This window comes from Oculina patagonica, chromosome 7 (genome assembly GCF_052425735.1).
Source record: "Oculina patagonica isolate OP01 chromosome 7, crgOcupat, whole genome shotgun sequence".
Taxonomy (NCBI): Eukaryota; Metazoa; Cnidaria; class Anthozoa; order Scleractinia; family Oculinidae; genus Oculina; species Oculina patagonica.
This window is the reverse complement of record NC_135764.1, coordinates 30,508,665-30,532,285: the sequence shown is the minus strand read 5'-3', so window position 1 is coordinate 30,532,285 and position 23,621 is coordinate 30,508,665. Positions and strand designations below refer to the sequence as shown.

The following is a 23,621-nucleotide window of genomic DNA, read 5'->3' as shown; positions in this document are numbered from 1 at the left end:
AAAAAAGAGAATATATGACGACCTAAAGCCAGTGACAGTCTACTTGTTGGTATAACGATGTTCTAAAATTAACGTTTCTCATAAACATGACAGCCGATTTCAGTGCAGTGTGTAGACCCGGATTTTTCAAAACATCATTCGCCCAAAAAGTTCTGATAGATAAATTTCATTCGGCGGCCACAACTCTTTACAGTATTTTTAACTGACGCAGTTTGAACCCTTATGCAGTTAAGTTGTCAGAAATGGCTTTGCTTCGTGGCCGTTCAAGATTTCTTTGTTTTCAAACAGCCATTAAAAAAATCCTGTGTCCCCAGAGCTCTTCGTTTCTTGTGCCGAGGCCCCGCTAGCTAAGAAAAGCGAAAAGGGGTATGGGAACGAGAATGGAAAAAAGACGAACCGTTCGTAGTCTACATAAAGTTGAGTTTAACCTCACACCAGAACTGCCAACCCAGGCATTCCCCGCTTACGAGAATGTAAAAATACAGAGTTTGTATGGGAGCGTAAAACGGAGTTTCAAACAAGGCGGCCGTAAGTAGAGCTGTCCGCTTACGAGAGTGTCCGTTAAACACACCATGAGAGCTTCGACTGTATTTGAATAATAAATTATTTAGACATGCTTATAGTGTTTTGTCAAAATTTTATCATCAAGTGAATATCTATTTGGAAAAAGATATGCAAGTTGACTTATTGCAGTAAACTTTTTTTTTGAATTGTACATTTTTTCTTGCAGAAAAAAGATGAAGTTGCAGATGTTGGTTCGCTCCTAACCTTTGATCTAACTGTCTCCTTACCGCAAACTGGTTGTACTGGTCTATGCCCAGTTCTTAATGATTACCGTCCAAACTCCTACAGGTCCACGGTAAGTCTTGTGTGAATATTTTAAAAAACCTCTGAAAAGTGTCCCTTAGAGGAAGATGTAGCCTTGTGCAACTCTTGGCGTTCCGTGCTCAAGTCTTAAGACCTGACAAAATGCGGAAACGTGATGAAGATGCATTGTTCACCATTGAAACGAGCATGGGACAAAGAACCCTGACGGGAATCGAACCCATGGCCTCCCAGATACCGATTGGGCGCTCTAACCAACTGAGCATTGCTCATCCTAGCAGTATGCAGGACGCGTGTCACATATCAACCTAGTAAATGGCCCAGCTCACAACGAGTCTCTCGTAGCTCAGTTGGTTAGAGCGCCCAAACGGTATCTGGGAGGCCATGTGTTCGATTCCCGTCGGGGACTCAGATTTTTTCTGTCCCATGCTCGTGTCATGTTGAACAATTATCCATCTTCTTTATTTATCACCGAGCTTAAAATTCACCATCTTTATTATTTACTAAACGAGGAAACATGTTTCCATAATTGTTTCCTCGTTTTGTCATGTTTCCATAATTGTTTTGTCGTTTTGCCATGTTTCCATGCTGCGCGGAAACACGGAATGTTTCTGCCGTGTAGCAGAAGCAAATTTTGCTTCGTGAAGACAAAAACTGATGCTGAAAACAATGCGCCTGGTTAGCTCAGTTGGTAGAGCACCGGACTGCTGTGCGGGAGGTCGTGGGTTCGAACCCCAGACCGGACCAACACTCAGGGTCTTAAAATAACTGAGGAGAATGTGCTGCCTTTGTAATTACATCTGCAAATGGTTAGACATTCTAGTCTTCTCGGAAAAGGACGATAAACCGTGGGTCCCGTCTCCTGTATCTTCAGTCTTATCACAGGGGACGTTAAAGAACCCACACCCTATTCGCAAAGAGTAGGGCACGAAGCTCCCGGTGTTGTGGTCTGGCCTTGTGTAGTAAATTACAGTTTGTGTACAGTGCATTTGAACATATATATATGAAAAATGCGCTATATAAATTCATTATCATTATCATTAAACATTGGGGAAAACATACGCGCGCTACGAGTGTTTCTGAAAACATGTTTTTTGTCGTTTTGCTAGGCCTTTACTTCCATTTGATACTGATAACGTAGCTCTTCAGAGATTCGTGTAATGTTAGTCTTTAGAAAAATAACCTTTATTTAGACACGGTTGGGTTTAAGTTAGAAGCTTGTGGGGCCGCGTATTCCCGATCGAATTGGAATTTGAAATGCTGGTTCTTGTGGAGGAAGAAAAACCCTCGAATCAAGTTTAAGGACGAGAACCAATTAACAACAAACTCGACTCACATCATTTATGACGCCGGGTCCGGCATTTGAACCCGAGCCACATTGGTGTGGGGGGGGGGGGGGGGCGAGCGCTCTTACCACTGCGCCATGTTCCATGCTCCCAATCTGACTGACTTGTTGCTATTAACACGTGAAAATTCAAAACCCAGCAATGTCCAATCAAAGATACCACACGATGTCCCCTTCAACTTAAAGAAAGTATCTGAAGATCAAGAGAAAGTTTTAATTCACAAATGTCTTTCTAACAAAAATTCAGGCATAAGTCTCAAGCAGTATTAACTACTCTGGCTTTACCCCTTATCAATGTGTGACAAATCTCTCTTCTACAGGTCGCTTTTAAGAAGAAGTGCAAGAATGAGTTAGCGTGTGTTCCAGATTTGGCAGTTGATGGCTACATGCTTTATTCACCTGGGTAAGACCATTTTAGTGTAAACTGCAATCTTATTATGGGCAGTGGCTACTTACAAGCTCGCAAATATTAGTTTACAGCTTACAGCTTACAGTTTGCATTTACAGCTTGTACAGTCAACCTGGTCTCAAAAACAGCATATTCCTCCACTTCCCTGACTCCGTTGATCTGATTGGTTATCCGTCGTGTTAATTCGTTTTTTTTTTTTACAGTGACCTCAAAGAAGTAAGAATTGGTGTTGTGAAGGATTTCACTGTGATGCTGAATGTCACAAATAAAGTAGAAGACTCTGCTTACTATTCCCGGATCACCTTAAAGCACCCTGCTGACCTGGACTACATTGGTCCTATCCAGGTAACAGAAAACTGTTTTAGCCTGTGCACCCGGCATTATACTGCATTCACAATACAGTAATCATCGATTGACTTCGAGCGCTGTTATTGGTTCAGTGTAAACTTTGATCAAAACCTTTTTTTGTTCCAGCCGCTGGTTACTTGTTTTCCCGCGTTTACCACCTGTTGCATGGTTTCCCGTGCTTACTTTACACTTTTCCGGCGTGTACTGCGTGTAACACGTTTACCCGCGCTTGCTTTCGGTCACTCGTTTCCCGCGCTTGCCACTGCCACTTTTCCCGGGCTTACCATCGATTACATGTTTTCTGTGTGTAATACGTGTACCACGTTTTCCCACGCTTGCCACCTATTACATGTTTTCCTGCTTTAACCATCTGTTACACGTTTTTCGCGTGTACCACGTGTAACACGCTTTCCTGTGCTTACCACCGGTTAAACGTTTTGCCGCGTGTACTACCTGTAACATATTTTCCCGCGTATACCACTGGTTATACATTTTTCTGCGTTTGCTACCAGTTTTAAATTTTACCACGCTTGACGCTGGTTGCATGTTTTAGTGACTTGCAGTATTTTAAAGAGCCTTGTGAAAATATCTGGAGTTGTTCTTAAATTGAATACCCTCAAAATGAATACCCTCGAAATCCTTTAAAGACTTTAAAACTTCGTCCAACGCTAGCAGACTCGACTCGTAAATCTTAATCCATTGCAAAATAAACGAATTTTTTAGTTTTGATCCACCTGTATTTTCTAACCTATGTTCCCGTACTTCAGCCTGTAGAATGCGAGAGGAGTGAGCCAGACAATGGTACAGCGACGCTAACATGCAACGTGGGAAATCCTCTCTCAGGAAAATCCAGTGTAAGTGATTTCACTAGTATTTGTACAGTCGGAATCAGTCGGGAAGTTGAGAGCATTTTGTGGAGACTAGGAATAGACTGAGCCGGCGAATTCCAAAAGCGGTGTCGCTAAGAAACATGTCGTTTTTGTGACGTCATGTGAATGGGTAGTCTCCAACGGGACTCACTGTATACAATAAAGGCTTTTAGTTATAAAAAAAGTACTTTATTTATATAGCGCTATTTCTATCACTTGTCAAGAGCGCTTCACAAAGTAACAAAAAAAATTAGAGCGGTTTTCACTTGAGTGTCGAAAGTAAATTGCGTTTGCTTTGGTTTGGCATTACTACGCTTAGTGATTGGCTTAAAAATCTCGCGCCACTTTCTCAGCCAATCAGGAGTAAAACCAAAACCAATCGTGACTAGCTCGCGCACGTTTTCCCGCGCTTCGTGCCAGCTACATGTATTTGCTTCGAGTTTTGATTGGTTCACTGGATTGTCTGTGTCCTTTGTGATTGGCCAGAGTAATTACTTTGGTTTTGGTTTTACGACACTCAATTGAAAACTGCTCTATCTTACAATATTCTAGTTGATTTATCTGAATAAGTAATTCTAAAAATAATGTGTCTTTTGCCTACCTGTAGATAAAATTTGGAATCAAGTTTTCACCCGGATCCGTGAAAAAAAGTTTCACGATGGAAGTATTAGCGTCAAGGTGCCTATTTCGTTTGAATATGTAAAATATTTTGTCTTTTTCATTCGAAAAATATTATTCTTTGAACCTAATGCATAACTATTGAAAAACTTTATTGTTAAAAATTGTTTCGTTCAGTGCGTCAAATAAAACCTGTTGAAAGTTAGAATGTTTTCTTGATGCAAAAGTAATTTCTCAGAACTGGCATCAAGGTTTTCGTAAATAAAGCTTTAAAGAGAATCGTTTAAAGCGCAGTTAATGGAGCGTGACGCTCCCGAGGCCCCTAGTGGGTTTTCTATTTATGTTCTAGTGAAATGTAACGCAACAGATCTTTAGACCTTTTCTTGTCTCAACAAGACAATGGTTATAATGGACTCTTACAGTGTACATGTTGCAATATCGTCTAGTATTTTTATATTACGCATTTTGTATGGCTGGTTTTAATAATACCTCTATTCATGTCTCGATCTATGCTGCAAGCAGTTCTTGTTGTCTATAGTACACATTTCGCCATTGGGCAAAACTCAGACAGCTGTCTGGCTATAAATAGTGTAAGGTTTGAACTTTAGCATCATTCGCTAGCAATATCGCTACTGCAACTTTAGTTCGTCTAAAAATTTGTAATTCCCACCCTCCCTCCCTTTGGAGGTTTGTTTATTGTTATCAATAATAAATTGGGGTTCACCACTGCGTATCACGCCTTCGGTTAAGTCTCGCAGCGACTTCCCCAAGCTTCGTTTAGTAAACTTATTTTACGCTCTTTATGCCTTTTCTTGTCTGATCCGATCCAGCACGTGCCGGCGGAGTCGGCTCGTAGTGCTGGGGAGATAAGTAAGGCTCGTGAAGTCACAATTGTCTATACTCTAGCACGTTGCTGACCGGAGGTCAGCTCGTAGTGCCGTTTAGAGTTAGGCTTATAGGACGCGTAAGCTTATGGCCCTGCCAACTTGTCCGATCCAGCGCAGGTTTTACCGTTTGGTAACGCAATGGAAGTTCGCTTGTCACGCCGATTGCGGAGCGGTGATCCCCCCTTAATGCCATATACTGTGTGGTTATTGTGTTATTTTACTTTATAAATGTCCAAAGCGAATTTGCATAGGAACTGTGACATTAAGTAACTATGTTAGGAGAATTTATACTTCGAGCTTGTACTTATTAGGGTTGATTTTTTTTTATCTGTAGCCAAGATAAGGATGCCTACGGCAAGGACAACAAGAAAGTCTTTTCTGTGGGTGTCAAGTTTGAAGCGGATGTTGAAATTAAAGGGTATGTTATTGTTTATTATACAAAGTGTACACGTCATAAATTCTTGGTGTACTTTTCGTTGCTTGTTAGCTTAATGGTCAGTGAGGTGGAATCCGGAAGAAATCCACTTCAGGGCTTGAGACTAACGTTTACTGGCTAGTGACATGTCAGATTTTACTAGCCAAAAATAATTTTTCACTAGTCAGGTATATTGATTTCTATCAAAAACAGTTGACTTTTCCGAGTTTTTCACTAGCCAAATGGCTAGTAGGAATGCTAAACCTGGTAGCCAAAACCTAAATTTCAGTAGCCTTTGGCTAGTTGGCTACTGTTAGTCTCGAGCCCTGCCGTGACTTCAAGCACTGGCTGAAGACATAGACACTTTTCTCTTACGGTACCTGTCCCCATCCAGGTGTATAAATGGGTGTCAGGGTTCGTACAGTTCATGGCAAACCTGGAAAGTCAGGGAATTTTAGAATTTCATTTTGTAGGCCTGGAAGGGCATGGAATTTAAGTGTGGGTCATGAAAAGTCATGGAAAATTGTATTGATTGTTTAAAATAAATTACGCAAATTATTTTTTTGTGAAGAAAGGGGTAAAACGTACCCGAAATCAAGATAATGTTTGAAAATTTCTTAGAAAAATGGTCAAATTTAGGTCATGGAAAACTTTGAAAAGTCATGGAAAAGGTCATGGAAAGTCATGGAATTTCCAAAGCTCAAAGAGTACGAACCCTGGGTGTCAGTGAACTGTCGGGGCAAACCTGGCAAAAAAGCGCCGATGACTATGGACTAAAATCTGCATTTTGTGTACAAAAAATCTGCAAAGAATAATCCTGGGTATAAGCAATAAGGCTGAAAGTTGTAAAAAGCATAAATAGCCCCCCCCCCCCCCCACCCAGGCCCGCCCCCCCGAAAAAAAAAAAAACACGGGAAAAGAGAAAAGAGAAACAATTCTTGGTGCAACGCAAAATTCTCCCAAGAGTTCTAGTACAAATGTATGGTATGGCGTAAGGAGAAAATTATAGTGGTTTTAGTGCCAGAAGTGTTAACGACGTCTCTTTTCTGTAGCATCTCAAAACACGGACAAGTTGTGTATAAAGGGCCAGAGAGAGACTATGAAGAAGTGACAGAATCCTTGGACTCCATTGGACCAGAAGTGATTCAGACACTCTCTGTAAGTACAATTAATAATTTGCTTGCAGCGTGTAAAGTAGTCCTCCATGATCTGTCGAAAGTAATTGTATGCGTTTGTTTGGGTTTCATGAACCTCTTGCGACCTGCTAAGAACAATCGGTATAAACATATTTTCTTATAGCCAATTAGAAGCAGAATTAAAGCTAGTTTCCACGCTTGAGATTAGTGCACGTTTTTCGTGGTTGGCATCGTTTGCATTGGTTCCCCGCGCTTGGTCATAGTGCATACGTTTTCCCGCGCTTGGAACCAGTGCATACGTTTTCCCGCGCTTGGAACCAGTGCATATGTTTTCCCGCGCTAGGAACCAGTGCATACGTTTTCCCGCGCTTGGAACCAGTGCGTATGTTTTCCCGCGCTAGGAACCAGTGCATATGTTTTACCGCGCTTGGAACGAGTACCGCGTTTCCCGCGCATTCCCCGGTGTCGTGTTTTTTTTCGAGCTCTGACTCGCTCATTTCAACACTTGGGTTTTTTGTGATTGGCCAGAATGGTTAGCTTGGGTTTGGTTTTATGGCAGTCATTGGTCTTCTGAATCAGCAACTCATAGAATTTGTGGAATATGGAATTCTTTACAGAACGGTTTAATGTTATCTATATATTTTTCAGATCCGTAACAAGGGTCCAAGTGCTGTTGACGGCTCGGTAGTGACAGTGACCTTTCCTGCCCTGTATCAATCATCTAAGCCAAAAAGCTACCTCCTCTATCTTCTGCTCGTTGAAGTAAGTAACAAAAAGCTATGCGTACCACACATGTTCTTGTCACGCAATCTTAGGTGACGTTATCTTGTGTCACGCATTCTTATGTGACGCTGTACATCGCGACGGTACGATATTGTCTACGATTATTGCATGTGACACGCTTACGCCATGACTACAACACGAATCGTGTCGTGTAAATCAACCTACCACATCCTTATGACAGACGCGCGCTTGTGTAAATGGTCCTAAGTCATGTCGTAAGCCTGTAAGTTTGTTGCATACGAGAACGTCGTGCCGTGTAAATCGGCCCTAATGACATACAGTTCGATGTAACTGTACAAAATTACTTTCAAATCGAACAAAAGAAGAGAAGAAAGGTAGAGAAACACCAATAAGATTAAAACTTACCGTAAAAGAACAAGGGGGTTGTTAAGTTAGGGCAGAGTGAGGGGCGCGGTGGCCTTATGGTTAGTGTGCCGGACTCCGGTTCGAGCGGTCGGGGCTCGAGCCCTGTCCTGGTTAACTGTGTTGTGTTCTTGGGCAAGGCACTTTACTCTCATAGTGCCTCTCTCCAGTCTCCACCCAGGTGTATTAATGGATACCTGCGACATAATGCTGGGGGGTACCCTGCGATGGACTAGCATCTTATTCAGGGGGAAGTAGAATTTATTCCTGCTACCGAAACCGTGTTAAGCTCCGGCCCGGCAGTATGGGCCGCATGGCTCGAGGCTTCCCTTAAATGAGGGAAGTATGGTATTTTAATTTCCTTGTGATTTGTTTTCAGCTTGAGGGCGCCTCAGGGAGCTGTAATGCCAAGGTCAACCCTCTAGATATTAAGGTAAGACAAGAATCAAATAAGAACATTATCAAACCCTCTCAGACGTGAAAATTATCAAGGATTATGGGACGTTTGAATTGCTTTTCTTGTCGCTTTTAGTCTTTAAAATATATCCCTAGATGAAAGCATTCATAAAATTGAAATTTATCCCTAGATGAAAACATTCAATGGCAATGTCGTATCTCTACTCCAAATAAAAAGGCTAACCGCAAGCTACCTAAGCTAACTGTAGGCTAACAGAAGTGTTATTTAGGCTAACCGAAATGGATCGCACGCCTCGCTGCCTCGCACTTTGTGACTACCCATTGTAAAACAGTTTCGAGTTTAACAGTTTAACAGTTTTGAAAATACAATTATACCAATCATTTGTTAAATACAAACAGCGACGTTTATCAATCTTTTCCCTAACGTTACCGTCTTTTTTACATTTTCGTTATTATTTTTTCAAATCAGGCATCAAATGACTCATCTCAAACGGACAATCAACAGTCTCGCAAACGGCGTGACACCGAAAACAAGTTGCTGGTAAGTATGTGGTCTGTACGTGGTCGCTGAGTTAAGTTTATTTTATTAAGTATTGCCAAATACTCGCTATGAAACTTAATGTTCGCGAAGAAATTACTTCTATGGATCTAAATGACAAAACCATAGCTTCATTGCAACCAAATGTGTCTAAAAGGCGTTATAATTTAAAGTTACAAGGGAACAAGATTAACTTGAAAACTGTTCAGCCCAAAAATATTTCAAAAACCCATATTGCAATCCGTTTCAATCTTCGTTACTTTTGGCTATCCGTGCCATCTTATTGAATTGTTTTTTCACTGTTTTAAGAGGTTTTTTTATATTTTAACGAATTTGATGGTCTTTTCCCATGCCTAAATTTACAGAAGTTAGCTGAAAACCATGACATACAGTAGTCCCTTTAAAAATATGTATTTTTCATTTCTCAAGGGGAGGTACGTTTTTTGCCGGGTGACAGCTCTTATAAACATTGTTTTAGGAGAACAGGACTTTTTGCTGAAATCTAAATCTAAACATCTAAGAATTCAGAAGAATGACCAAACTTCTCTATAGAGCGGTTTTCACTTTAGTGTCGAAAGTTAATTGCGTTTGCTTTGGTTTTGCATTGCTACGCTTACTGATTGGTTTGAAAATCTCGCGCCACTTTCTTAACCAATCAGGAGTAAAACCAAAACCAATCGTGACTCGCTCGCGCACGTTTTCCCGCGCTTCGTGCCAGCTACATGTATTTGCTTGGAGTTTTGATTGGTTCACTGGATTGTCCGTGTCCTTTGTAATTGGCCAGAGTAATTACTTTGGTTTTGGTTTTACGACACTCAATTGAAAACTTCTCTATATGACCTTCTGCGTTACATGGTCTTACTCAAACTGCTTGTTAGGAACGGAGGCGATGGGGTTGGGCAATAACGAAAAAATTCTTGCACAAGAAAAGTAGGAGAGAGAAATCCTGCTCAATTAAGCACGGGAAAAAAATCAAGCCCTCCTGCTAAACATGGATGATGCAAAAACAAATCTTGCAGAGGGTTATGCTGGTAAAACAAATTGCAAATACCAATGCTGAAAAAAATCTTACTCAGAAGAAATTCCCCCCTTCGCCCCCCTTCCCCCCTTTCCCCGGTCAAAAATTAAATGGTCCGGCCCTTAGGGCTATCACCCCGCATTATATATATATTTTTTGCCTTACAATGTATGTTCTTAGCCCATAATGGCTGTTATATCTATCAGATGTTATAAGCATCAATTTTAGGGACAGTATACTATTCTCTAGTTGTGCGCCCTTCCCGCGCCCTCGATTTCAAATGTTTTTTCCTGCCGTTATTTAATGACGTAAACGAAACTCGGTCTGTATTTTATTTACAGTTTAGATATGGAACTCGATTAATTAATAAGAGGGTTTTTCTGCAGGACTGTCGTACGGCGAGCTGCAACCAGTTTTCTTGTAGCCTTGGACAGTTGAAGACTAATGACAAAGTGGACATCAAGCTAACATTTCGACTGTGGGATAACACACTTCTCAAGGTTTGTCTTCACAAGTTTGATCAAAGGCTAATTTCTCGTTACAAAATCAATACATTGTCAAGTAGACCGGTGATGAGAAAATAGAAAATCATCAACTAAGGGAATTGCCAGAAAGGATGTTTGGATTGATTGCGTGTCAGTTGCTTAGGAAACTATTGTTGATTGCGTGACAGCTGCACTGGAAATCACTGGAGCTACCCACATTTGTTGTTATTGCGGCTGATTGGGACGCTGTGATGGTCGAAGATTTTAAAAACAGGAAAAACAGGACAAATTACCCACAGTTTGTCTTAAATTTAGTGATAATTTCACTGATTCTTTTGCCGGTGGAATTTTTTTGTCAGGAACTTGACCCACCTGAAGCTGTGGACCTGGTGACGAGTGCCAAGATTAAAGTTCCCAGTGAAATCACACAGCCCGACGAGAGCAATGATAAAACAACGGTAGGCACAAGACTTTAGGATACACGATACAGTAAAACTGCTGTAGTCATAGAGTTAAGTAAGGTCCAGTCGTGAGAAAACTGCAGCAAGAAAATTCAATATTGCAGGTTCGGGACTAAAAGCCTATGCCATTTTTTTTTGTCACAGGTTATAACGACCGCCAAGCCTGCACAAACAGAAGCTCAAAAGAAAAAGACTCCTTGGTGGGTGATCTTCTTGTCTGTTCTTGGTGGCGTTCTACTGTTAGGAGGTGCGGCAGCTGTCCTGTGGAAGGTAAGAATACTTTACAGCAGCAGTGAACAAAGTAAGGATACAACAGTTATCCCTTCCTGTTGTTAGTAACACGTTCGGGGAAACATTGCTATTCCACCTCGGCATTTTCTGAGTCTGCGTGTTTCGTAATGCGTTGCTTAGCAACAGGCTGTTTTGCTATGCCGTCATGCTCGGGAGTGCTCGTACGATGATTTGATTGGTTAATAAAAGTCATAAATTCTCTGAATCTTAACGATGAATTGCTGAAACAGCTCATGTCCCCTGAAGGAAGGGTGAGTGAAAGATGCCATAAGATTTTGCTAATTACAAAATTTTGAAGTCTGATAGCAAAGTGAAGTAGGAAGAACAATCGAGGGAGAGGCTGACCATCTCTTTAGTTTTAAGTTTAAACCTTGAAGGAACGTGTTTCTCCCGAAATTTAGCATTGCTTTACGTTTTTCAACCGTCTTTCGTTTCGTTGATTGGTGGAATAAAATTTTCATTCGTTGGTATGGAACACGTACTCTGTCGTTGTCATTGTCTACTGAGAATTATCACGTGACGATTGTCTGGCAAAATGTACCACGTGACCAATGACGCGACAGAAAAAAGTTCTCTTATTAGCGAAATGTTTGTTCACCATTACGTTCTTCGTGAGCCACCAGCTGCCCTCAAAATTTTACAGTTTTTTCATTAGACGGATTCTGCAATCCCTATTAATTAATATGTTTAAATTTAAATTTCTTTAAAACCAAATAAAAAGAGATTGCGTCATTGCCAAACCAGCTATAAATTTTGTTTACTTCATATTTTGCTAATATGTAATGACCTCACTGACGTTCTCATCGTTCATTTATACATTTATTCAAAACAAACACAAAACGCACGTCATAAAGACAAACAACGTAGTTGACTGTCGATACTTGTTGTATGTAACGTGGTGCTTGTAAAACTGAAACTGTAAATGCGAGTAAATTAACTAAGCTGCAGTAGGTAGGGGTGTCAGCGGTGCATTAAAACTTAAGGACGTTCGCGCAAAAATTTTCTACTCGATAGATTTCTTTAATTTTTTTGCTGCGGTCAGATAATGGGTTACTTATGTCGGAAATGCAAAAAAAAAAGTGGGGGTCACCGACTTCGTTTCAGAGAAAAAGCGTGTGGAAAACTACCCTAATTTTGGAAAATTGGCGCACGCTAACTCAGCATGGTTTGCAGGGTTTATTGTTAAAAATATCGAAGATGAGTAAACGGAGGCTAACGATCTTAATCACATTTTGTAGAAGTGCGTCTGTTGCGTTAATAATTCTTAGTTTTGCCATCTTTTTTGTAAAATTTAACCCTGATAAAATGAATTCTAAACTGTCGTACGGCAAAAAGGAGAGCTCAAAAAGTGGAATTCAAACCGTCAATGTGACAAAAAAATCAAACTTTCACTCGATAGATTTTTTTTATTTTCTCACAAAACGTATATATCAATTAACAAAAGTAGTCCATTAAGAAAAAAGTAGGGGTCACCGACCATTTAAGAGAGTAAATTGCAAGCGTAGCGAGCGGAACGGCAACCCAACCTATATGTTCTTAGAAATTTTACTCAGCCCGCGCGCTCAATGTATGGCGTGGCATGGCGTTGCGACATGAATTACGTGCGCAGTAGGGATGCGCATAAACAATAAGCGCGAACGTCCTTAAATTATGCTAGACTAATGCTCTTAGTGTAAAAAGAGTCTATCAACGTGTAAACAGAAAGATTTATCACATGCCATTAGAAAAATCTTAATTCGACACTTCACTAGCCTTGCTAGTGTAAACGGAGCTTATCAGCAGTGGAGGGTTGAAGGGCACACTAGTGTAAACAGTGTTTATCAGCGGTGAAGGGTTCATGTAAACGGAAAGCTAAATCAGGCTGCTAGTGTGAACTGGATCTAAGCTACATACCTGGCGTAACCATCACGTCTCCACTATACGCGGCCATTTAACCCGTACATCGTAAAATCATCTCTTACACTGTCATGGATTGCATCTACATCAACAGTTCTTATCTACTTCGCCTCGTTGTCACTTCATTCGTTACATCACGGACGTGACCTTTCGTTGATCAGGTTGTGATTGATTTTTGCCTTTTTCTTCAGCTTGGATTTTTCAAAAGAAAACGCGTGAAAGATATCTCGGGTCCGATGGAGGAAAGCGTCCCAATGACTCAAACTAACCGCGCGTGACGCGTAACTGAAGAACAAGGATAAAATGTAACGCGTTCTTATCGTGACAGTAGTTAGCTCGACTTGTGGTGATTGTGTTTTTCACAAAACGTAAACATACTTGTAGCTCAGTAGTTTCGGTGACAAACGTGGCATGCTAAAGCTTATAGCCCACCTGTATACCTTCTTTTTCTCCGCCCTTTGGGTCGTCACGGAAAGCAGAAAGAGCGCTTTATACGTTTCTTTATACGATACTCATTTTACAAAGTGTAATGGCGTTTTTACGATCGAAGATTTCAAGACTCTATTGACATGTCTTGGATAAAACATGGGTCTACCCAAGTTCATATTTCTCAAGTTTGCACGTTGGTCTGACTCGCTCCATAATGCCCTCCCAAAGAATAGTAGTCCAGTCATTTTGTGGTTGGACCTGCAACTAATTGCAACAGAAGCTTTCTGACCGCAAATCATTTCGAATAAGGGACGGTTCATTTTTTATGAGATAGGGGGGGCTGGTGGGATTTGAGGGGGGGGCCATCCGAAAAAATTTGGCTTTAAAGGGGGGCCCAGCCAAAAAACTATGGTCTGTAAGGGGGGGTCACTAAATAAAATTGTACTTTTAAGTGTTGTAAAGAGGCTTCTGTAAGAGTAAAAAAATTTGCCAGAATGCCCAAAATAACATTCCTGAGGTTCTCAAAATTCAATTTTTTCCGGGGGAGCATGCCCCCGAACCCCCCTACTTTGTTATGTACCAAATGCCATTAACTCAACCCAACAGCTTATTGGTTACAAGTGCAGACAACCCATACTAACAGACGACATCCACAATAAACAGTTGAGGCAATGCCAGCTATTTGCGATGTGTTTTTTGTACACTAATAAATTCTTTATTCACAAGGCTCGATATATTTTAATTTCACTTGATTATTGTTTTTTTTTTTGGGGGGGGGGGTCATCGAAAAAAAATTTGATTTCGAGGGGGGGCCAGGCAAAAATTTTCGATGAAGAAGGGGGGGCCATTATAAATAACAGTGACTATCTATCAAATCCCACCAGCCCCCCCTACCCCATAAAAAATGAACGGTCCCTAAGTCTCTAGATCAACATACTAAAAGTCCCAAAGGATCCATGCATGGGAAAATCTCGAAAATTTAACGGATTCTAAGTCGTGCTTTTGCGTAACATGAAAACGAGGCTCAAAAACAGAAGTTCTGTTATTATGCTTGTTTATGGCCAGAATTTCATTTATTTCATCCAAAAACCATGAAATATACTTTAAATATGCTTGAAAACTTTCATCCGGAGGAAAAATTAATCAAAAAATATTCAGTAAGCAAAATAAATCTCATTATATTTAAATTTTCAATTGTGAAGCGAATCGGTCTACACCAAAAATGGTAGTTGCGATAGTTTATTATCCTTTTATGGATCGCACAAAAATTTGCAAGCAAGCCAACAAATAAATATATCTTTCACAATGGTGAAATATTCTAAAAGAACATCGTTTGTGAATTGAAAACGAATTTCACAGTTTCTTCCAGCTCTTGTGTCAATCAACGTCATCATCGCTATCATCGAAATCTTGATGGGGTTAGCGATGTTGTGGCGCCGCGCATGTTTTCAGAGTGGAGGAAATACATGTGACTTCACTTGGGTTCAGGTCGATCATCAGTAGAAGTGTTATTGATGACTTCCCCTGATGGCTACCCCGGTGGACAGCTTGCATCATTCCAGCCCATGCTGGGCGTGTGGTGCTAAACGGCAGAAACCTCTTCCAAAGTATGTCCAAATTCGCTGTGGGATCTACTTCTCTTGCAACAACTACGTCATTGTACTTTATTTCCTTTATTTCCAACGGTTCTAGCTGCTGAGATGTCTTGAGGACACTTCTTTTTCGGTTTGTGCCAGGAGTGATGATACGAATCATGCCCATGCCATGAAAGGTGTCGTTACCGTCAAGGGTTCGCAGATTATGGTCCACATTGTCAGCTATGTACTGAGCAAACTCTCCGTCATAATCGGGCTTATCAGTTCCCTGTTTCAATGCAGCATTTTGAATAAACAGCTGTACCTCTTGGTACGAAGAAAAGAAGCCGTTGCGAAGAAGGGTGTCTATTAGAAATCTCGATGCGAAGTTGTGATGAAGCTGCACTGCTAAACAAACTCAGTGTAAAGGCGCAAGAATTACTCTAGGTCGCGCCGTCTGAACAATAGCCTGTCCAATTGATGCTAACTTCACGTTATCTTAACCAACCAGAATACCCTTCAAAAACATCTTTAACGTGGCTGGAAGGAAGTCAACGTTTTCCTCAGCTTCTGTTTCGATCGAAGGGAAGACTTCGTTAGATGTTTTAAGCAATTTGATGTCATTCTTAATCAACCTTGAGGCAGCCGAGTTCTGATAATACTTAATTTTTCCGAAACCAGATCAACTTTCTTTTGCTGTGAGTGAAATTCGTGCAGAATAGCTGATACAGTACTAAATGTTACAACATTTGGCTTTCGTTGATCTCGGTTATAATAATCTGATCGCCAAAGTGTTCCTGAAGTCTTGCCTTCATATGGGTGTGGCTATATGCGGCAGTAGCTGAGTCACCAAGATATTCCTCCATTAGATCCATGAGAGTAATTATGAAAGTTCTCCACTTTGATAAAAGCTTCGTTTTTTCTTTTCTTACTATCCAGCTGATTTGACGCACTGATTACTTTTGGCATTTGTTTTTCGGTCCTGAAGTTGACGCTGCATGGCTGATGGTAAACAGCACCGGCGGCCGGCAAATCATAGACATTTAAAATTCTCGCCTGTACCACTTCAGCCCAAGAATCCCCATTTCAGAACATGTGTCTAGCACAGTCTCTCTTGTCTCGAGGGTTGTCACACGGAACACCTCTCCTGGCTTTCTCTTTTGCTTCTCAAAATCAATTTTGTTACCACAGTAGAAACAGTCAGTTTTAAAGCTAAAGAATTTTTCAGTCCTGCGATCCAATGATCGACGTTAACTTGAGCTTGCAATTTCTTGCTTCTTGGCTTGGCCAATGTTACTAAGGTGGCAATACGTGCGGCGACATGCCTTTTATACCTTTTGACCGGGAATAGTTTGGATATCATTGCGCTCTGCGCTTGCGCGATTTATACCTTCACTTCCCTTCAGACGGAGAGATACTATTTTTGACAAATTTCACAGCACATTTCATCCATTTTAGGCTCTTGCTGGTCTAAAAATAACCAGGATATAAATTAGACTGTGTCAAACGTGCAATAGAATTATAGACGCTCTATGTTTCGCCCAAAAATTCGGGTTTAAAACCTTTCGGAAACATACTAGAAGAAAGGATAACGTTGTTCTTATTTTAACTCACTGCAGCATTGTATGCAGTGATCTCGCTTTTTAGTAAATATTTTTGAAACCAGAATGTAATACGTCGCATTTCAACTGCGTTGAAAGACTTAAAGAAATACTGTAGCCGCAGAAAACTCGTTAGAATCGCTTTAGAAACAGTGCATTGGATGCGATACACTATGAGTCAGCAAAGGGAAACTTCTCCATTTTGAAAGAAAAAACTACTCTTGAAGAGAACTCAGAATACACTTACCTGGTCGGAGCACAGAACATTGAAGTTCTTAAGGTGGCCCGCGGCTAATTCCGGGAGCGAAGGTGCTATTTTTTAAATCGAATTTTGGGGATGAAAACCGTAACCGATTTCTTTGATTTTTGGTAGTCGTAATAACAAATGTTTAAATTTTATAAATCTTTACCTTTTAAAGCCCAAAATATAAACAATCACGAGAAATAAGCACTTTATGAAAAACCTTTTTTTCGAAAATATGCGAATATTTTCAAAACGCGAAGATAGATTTTTTTCTAATTAAGGTCAATTACTTTAAGTAAGCCTAGGTTTCATGTGAGCAAGTTTCAACTAAATCGGCTGGGTAGAAATTGCTGCACAGTTGACTGTTTATTTTTCGCATAAAAATATTGTAATTGGATATTTTCGTCAGCTATTTCAACAATGCTTAATTAATGCTAAGATCACTTCTGTCATTTGAAAGCTCAATACCTCCTAAAAAGTTGCTGAAAAATCTGAAACGATCGGATATTCTCCGCAAAAGTTATAATCAAATGAAGCATAAGTGGTTTACGGTGCGAAAATTGCAAATTAGAAAAATTCAATCTTTTTCGAATTAAAAAAAATCGACCGATTTTTTTTTCTTTTAATTTTTAGTATGCAAAAATCCAACATATAAGCAAACGCCCTCGTCTAGTTTCGAGCGTGAAGTCTCGATGAAACTCGTCAAATTTGGCTCTTCAAGATAGCTACCTCTCGTCCTTCAATTTAAAGCGCTTTGGAAACCCCTCAACTAACAGTAAATTATTCAAACATGCCGCATTCTCAAGATTATTTAGCACCTGGAAATGAACGCCCGTTTATTTCAAGGTGCTAAAAAATCTTGGGAATGCGGCAAGTTTGAATAATTTACTGGAACACAAGGGTTTCCAAAGCGCTTCAAAATGGAAGACGAGAGGTAGCCATCTTCACGTACTAAATTCGGCGAGTTGAATCCAGTCTACACACACGAAACTAGATAAGGACGTTTGTGTACATGCTGGATTTTCTCATACTTAAAAATAAAAGAAAAAAAATCGGTAGTTTTTTTGTAGTTCGAAAAACAATGAATATTTTAAAAAATACACTTTACGCACCGTAAACATCTTCTGTTTTATTTCTTATAACTTTTTGCTAGGAGTTTCCGATCTTTTCAGAATTTTCAGCATTGTTTTAGCTGGTATTAAGCTTTCAAATAATCAATGCAATCAAAACATTACACAAGCGTTGTTGTAACAACTGGCAAAAATACACAAGCATAATATTTTAAAGCTAAAATCTAACAGTCAACTGTGCAGCAATTTCTACCCAGCCGATTTCGTTGAAACTTGCTCACATGAATTCTTGGATAATTTGAACGTATTGACAGCAATAAGAAAAAAATCTATCTTCGCGTTTAGAAAATATTCGCGTTTTATTAAAAAATAGGTTAATTTAAAAGTGCTTATATTTCGTGTTCACTGTTTTTGTTTGTTCCAAATTTTAAAGCTTTATTAAATTTAAACATTTGTTTTTTCGACTACCAAAAATCAGAGAAATCAGTTAAGGTTTCCATGCCCAAAATTCGATTTAAAAAATAGCACCTTCGCTCCCGGAATTAGCCGCGGGCCACCTTAAATCATTTTGTTCGATGGAGATTAAAATTTCTGCAGGCGTCAAACACAGCAAACTATACCTGCGAACTCACCCGCCTTAGGTGTGAGTCTCATACACGACTCCGAGTTAAAAACTTCCATCTCACGCCAACTCACGCTTTTATTTCTCTTTCTACACGAAAATTAAGCTTCCTTAAATTGTATCACTATTTTTGAAGAAAGGTTTAAACAGTTCAACTAGTTTCATTAAAAGATTAAAAAATAAAAAATCGCTCCAGATAAAAAACCCAACTTTACTTAATGTCATTCAGTTCCATACACAGGCTAGGGTTGCGACTTTTTCATGCGGCAAGCAACTAAAATAGACATAAAATTAAAGCTGTGTACTAATGAAATATCACAAATTAACTTGATTTCTAAAATAAGAAAACCTTCCAATTGAGATATCGTTTCAAATTTTGTTGTATTTTTGACTTTTAAGATATAAACACGCGCTTTTTTGGAAAAGCTTTATTCAGCCTCGTTTCCGTGCATCTCTAAAAACGTGTCTCGGAGCTTCTAAAAACACCCATTTTTCAATGACTTTCCCTGCCGGGATTTTCTGGGACTTTTGATATGATATTAACGATAAGTTTCTCGGTCAAAAACCGTTGGAATTTCTTCTGTTGCAATAAGTTGCAGGTTGACCCATTATTTTTAGTAAAATGACTGGACTATAGGGGACCTTGACGTTTTACCTACTAACCGTAAATTGTTTTCTATCCCATGGTAAAAATGTTTAGTAGTGACAAGTTCTTAAACACGAAGGCCTCTGTAAGAAAGGCTGAGCTCTCCACCTTCGACAACAATCTCATTCAAAGCACTTCACCAAGTTTTTGTGTTCCTTATTCTTACTAATTTTCGCGATTTCAAAATAATCGCGAAATTTAAGACGCGCGAAAAAAACATTGCGCGAAATTTAAACGCAATAATTGATACTGTGTGCTATATCAAAACGATTACAATTTTAGAAACTGCAACTATCTAACCTTGAAAATATCGTCCGTCTTATTTTCGACTAGTTCCCTTCCTCTGATTACTGTTTTCTTTAGCTTGTAAATCGGCCAAGACCTCTTCTAGTACAGTCACCGAAATTTCCGTTTGCAAGCTCCTTGTAGTTACATTGAACCAGACTTTTGTTTATTTCCAGTAGCTCCTTAGTCTTTGACGACAGATCCATTAAAAATACTGACAAAATCGCTTTATGCAATACACTTTTGCTCTAATTTTTCTTGCAATTGCGAAAATTAATACTCGCGAAATTTGGCTCCCGAATTTTCGCGCGAAAATTAGTAAGAATAAGGTACCAAAACTTTGTCGCCTGAGTTAACGTAATTAGAATATTGCATGGAGTACAATTAGTTAACTGAAATATACAGCTCTTGAATTAATTCTTGTTTTACTCGTTTTGTCGTAGTTGGGATTTTTCAAACGCAAACGAATAAAGGACATCTCTGGCCCGGACACTACAGAACTGACCGTCAAGTAGAGCATGGCGAGGCAAAAGACGAAGTGTTGGTTTCTGTGGCTAGCGACTAAGATTTTAAAATTTAAAACCAAGTTTTTTTTAAAATTGCTTCACGAAGGGGAAAATTCATGCACCCTAGGTCTAGATTTTACGAGAATGTTCATCCGGGAACTTGCTGAAATGTGACGTTCTCTTACCTTTGACTTTGATTGATTTTTGACGTCTTTCTGTTGGCTTCCTGATCCTGTCAGCCAATCAAAGAGCAGCTGAGCGCACTTGAAAGGCTTCTTTGACGTGTCCGCCTCTTAGACTATTTGTTTTCGATAGGCTAAGCCTAATATAGAGGTCAAAAATTAATTATTTGTAGCTATTTCGAGTGGCAAAAGGTACGGACTCTTTTCATTGTACTTGCTTCCTTTCCTTCGCAGTCATTCCTTTTGTAAACTCAAATTTCAGCCGTCTTTCTCACTCTGGTAGGTAACTCTAGATGGAGGCCTAAAGGCTGGTTTTCACTAAGTGACGGAGTCGCAGTCGTAATCAGAAGCGTAGAGTGTTACGATCGAGTGAAAATCAAATCGACGGAGTCTTAAGAAGAGTTTCGATTCCGCTTATAACTCCGTCGCTTGTGATGTAGTGAAAACTAAATGGTCGGAGTTGCGAGTAGAAAGAAAAACTAACATTGTAATTGGTCTGTTCTTCTGCTTATGCTTGCGACTCCGACAATTTGGTTTTTACTTGATCATGAGCGACAGAGAAATAAGCGGAATCGGAAGAAAAAAGAAACATTTTGATTCCGTCGTGCTTTTGACTCCGATTTTCGATTCACTAGGACGTAAGCGCTCTTACGACTTCGATAAGGCTCCGTTTCAGGTGACTCCTTCGCGAGTAAAAACCAGCCTTCAAGCTCTGTAAGTAGGAAAGGCAGCTGAAATTCTGTCGCCTTGTTCGAAAAAAAAGCAAGCGAAAGATTAACTGCGAAGAGCACAAGAATTGATTTGTGGCGTGCAGTGTTAACTTCGCACGAATTGGGTACCAATTTTTTTTATCATTCACCCTTGTAAGCCCAACATTAACATACGAATTATCTTTCTCTTTTCTGATGCACTTTTATAATGGGTGAATTTTTTAATTTTTTAATTATCAAGCTTAAGACAAGTTATTTTTCGTAAAGTGAAAACATTAAAACATGAGCTATAGGATAAGTGGAGTTTTTTCTAAGTTAAAGGCCAATATCTCACCAATAAAGTATTTTCTTTACTACTCTGTTTACTACTTTGGTTGTTCGATCGCAACACATGGGTAACCAGGCTTTTATTCAACCGAGAAGACCTGGATGCTAAACTAATTTGCATTTGGAGTGCCCCTGGCCATTCCCCGAAAAAAAAAGCACCATTTCATGCCTTTGGGGGTAGGTATACCTACATGTGGACCACTAAGCTAATTTGCATTTGGGACTATGTGTATAATACCATGGGTAGGAAGATAATCCCTTCTTTCGTGTGAAGCTCGTAAGATCCAAAGGTGGCCATTTTCCTTATAAGGAATGTAAAGGTGGCCCACCTGGGGGTTATACATAGGAAACCATTCATTCACACAGGGAGTGGGATGAGGTGAACATGGGTTTCCCCGAAGTCGTTGGAGTCTTGCTTAATTAAATGGTTGAATTTTGCGACTATGAATTGGAGTTAAGAACTATTAACATCACCTTTGAAGTAAATTGAAATAATACGGGCTCGCCCGCTCTTACTACTTTTTTTTTATTTTACTGTCATAATCTTAAGATAATCTGAGAAGTAGTGAGTGGAGAAAATAAAGTTTTATCGGCTACATTCCAGAAACAGTAGTGGATTCTCCGACGATAATAAATTGCACGCCGCATGTAAATAATTGTATTATTTATACGAGTCGAAAACATTAAACAAAGAAGCGCTCTTACAAGCTTAAATTCGTCAAGAAACCTGCATAAAAACTAACTCACCCTATGCGGACACTTTTCTTATTTATTTTATTTCAAAAACTTAGTCGTAAAAGCCGATTTTTCGAAGCGTAAATATTCACAACAACAATTAGTGAATAGATTTGAATATTCATATTTGTAAGTTGTGACCACACAAACACACGCATAGAGTTCAACGCCTGTGTTTTCCCGTTCATGCTGCACCGGTAAAAAGTCACTCGTTGCTTGTTTAGGCAATTTAAGACAACTCCAGCTTACTCCATAGCGAAAGCCTTCAAAAATAACGACAACGACCACAAAACTATCCGAAATTTACATTTTTTTTCACCGTTGAGTTGCGAACACCTCCAAAATAAACCAAAATTCATTTCCGGTTGCCAAACCTTTCTTCGTCCATGTGGGGAAAGGCTCAAGTTTGTCGCCTTTTTCATACCTCACTAGGGGATTGAGAGTGCTCGTTGATCTTACGAGCTCAACACGAAATTAAAAAACAATACCCATTGTTTGTTCGGTTTAGTGATTGGCCAAAAACCCAAATCTCCTAGCAACAGTAAAAGTTTTTCCTACCCAGTGCTTTTATTATTCGCCGTAACACCAAATGCAAATTAGTTTAGCATCCAGGTCTTCTCGGTTAAATAAAAGCCTGGTTACCCATGTGTTGCGATCGAACAACCAAAGTAGTAAAACAGAGTAGTAAAGAAAAGACTTTAGTGATATTGGCTTTTAATTTAGAAAAAACTCCACTTATCCTATAGCTCATGATTAAAAGAGTGAAAATAACACCCGATTTCCATTTTTTTACGAATTGTTAATATTTTTATATACAATATATAATTCATACGAATGCATATATGCTTCTAGAATGTATGTCGAAACATTTCGATTTTGTAGAAATTGTAAGCTCATTGCATGTAATCATTTTATACATTTGTATTAAATAATGAATGGCCGTAATTAATTTTTTCTAGCAGAATTTCTAAAATAGCTTTTTAGGTAGGAAATGACATGTTATCAAAACTAGTTTTTTATGTCAAATACAACGACATCTATTTTTATGAATCGTGCTTATTTAATTGCAATTTTTTGTAATAAATCATACCATATATTTTTGCTATGAATCAAATAAATACTGTTTAAAGTTCTGAGTTTGTCTTTTCATTTGTTCTCACTGAGTAAAGATGACAACGCTCGAAACATGAGCTCTATTTTTTCAATGACTATGTTCGTTCATCCTGTATTCTGTTTGTTTCCTCTATTCGCTAATTTCTTGTTTTCGCTCGCGGAAAGCTCGTAAAACAGGCCGGATTTCGGATAGAAAATTTCGCGGGAAAAAAAATTACGTATGGGGTACGCGGGTGGAGGCACGTAGAAAAATGTGAGATAAATTAATAAGGGACTTTTATATCAAAAAGTTTGCTGAATTTGGATTGTAACGTTAGAAAAATAATGCAACTATCTGTTAATTTATCATTCAATTGTGTTCTAGTGGAGATATTGAAATTACAGGATTTACGTAGCAGGGCGTTTTACACAATTTGAAGTTATTTCTGGTCTTGGAATCTACTGTATATTTTGTGTGGATATAGCTTCCTGCC

At 39.4% G+C, this 23,621-nt stretch overlaps 1 protein-coding gene across 2 annotated transcripts in view; it reads left to right on the top strand.

The window, feature by feature from the left end:
* The window catches only part of LOC144659713 (integrin alpha-8-like), a 44,136-nt gene extending 20,973 nt beyond the window's left edge, over positions 1 to 23,163 (top strand). The window contains exons 18-33 of one of the 2 annotated variants that reach the window (XM_078520208.1): positions 1 to 49; positions 731 to 859; positions 2,491 to 2,573; positions 2,783 to 2,924; positions 3,695 to 3,781; positions 4,404 to 4,474; positions 5,636 to 5,719; positions 6,769 to 6,874; positions 7,501 to 7,614; positions 8,378 to 8,431; positions 8,885 to 8,956; positions 10,358 to 10,471; positions 10,816 to 10,914; positions 11,062 to 11,187; positions 13,296 to 13,409; positions 20,019 to 23,163. The exon at positions 1 to 49 is cut by the window's left edge and continues 127 nt beyond it. In XM_078520208.1, the coding sequence (XP_078376334.1) occupies positions 1 to 49; positions 731 to 859; positions 2,491 to 2,573; positions 2,783 to 2,924; positions 3,695 to 3,781; positions 4,404 to 4,474; positions 5,636 to 5,719; positions 6,769 to 6,874; positions 7,501 to 7,614; positions 8,378 to 8,431; positions 8,885 to 8,956; positions 10,358 to 10,471; positions 10,816 to 10,914; positions 11,062 to 11,187; positions 13,296 to 13,382 (1,417 nt within the window). In that variant the 3' untranslated portion in view covers positions 13,383 to 13,409; positions 20,019 to 23,163. The remainder of the gene's footprint in view (positions 50 to 730; positions 860 to 2,490; positions 2,574 to 2,782; positions 2,925 to 3,694; positions 3,782 to 4,403; positions 4,475 to 5,635; positions 5,720 to 6,768; positions 6,875 to 7,500; positions 7,615 to 8,377; positions 8,432 to 8,884; positions 8,957 to 10,357; positions 10,472 to 10,815; positions 10,915 to 11,061; positions 11,188 to 13,295; positions 13,410 to 20,018) is intronic. The other variant, XM_078520209.1, reaches the window with a different exon arrangement.
* The last annotated feature ends 458 nt before the right edge of the window (positions 23,164 to 23,621 follow it).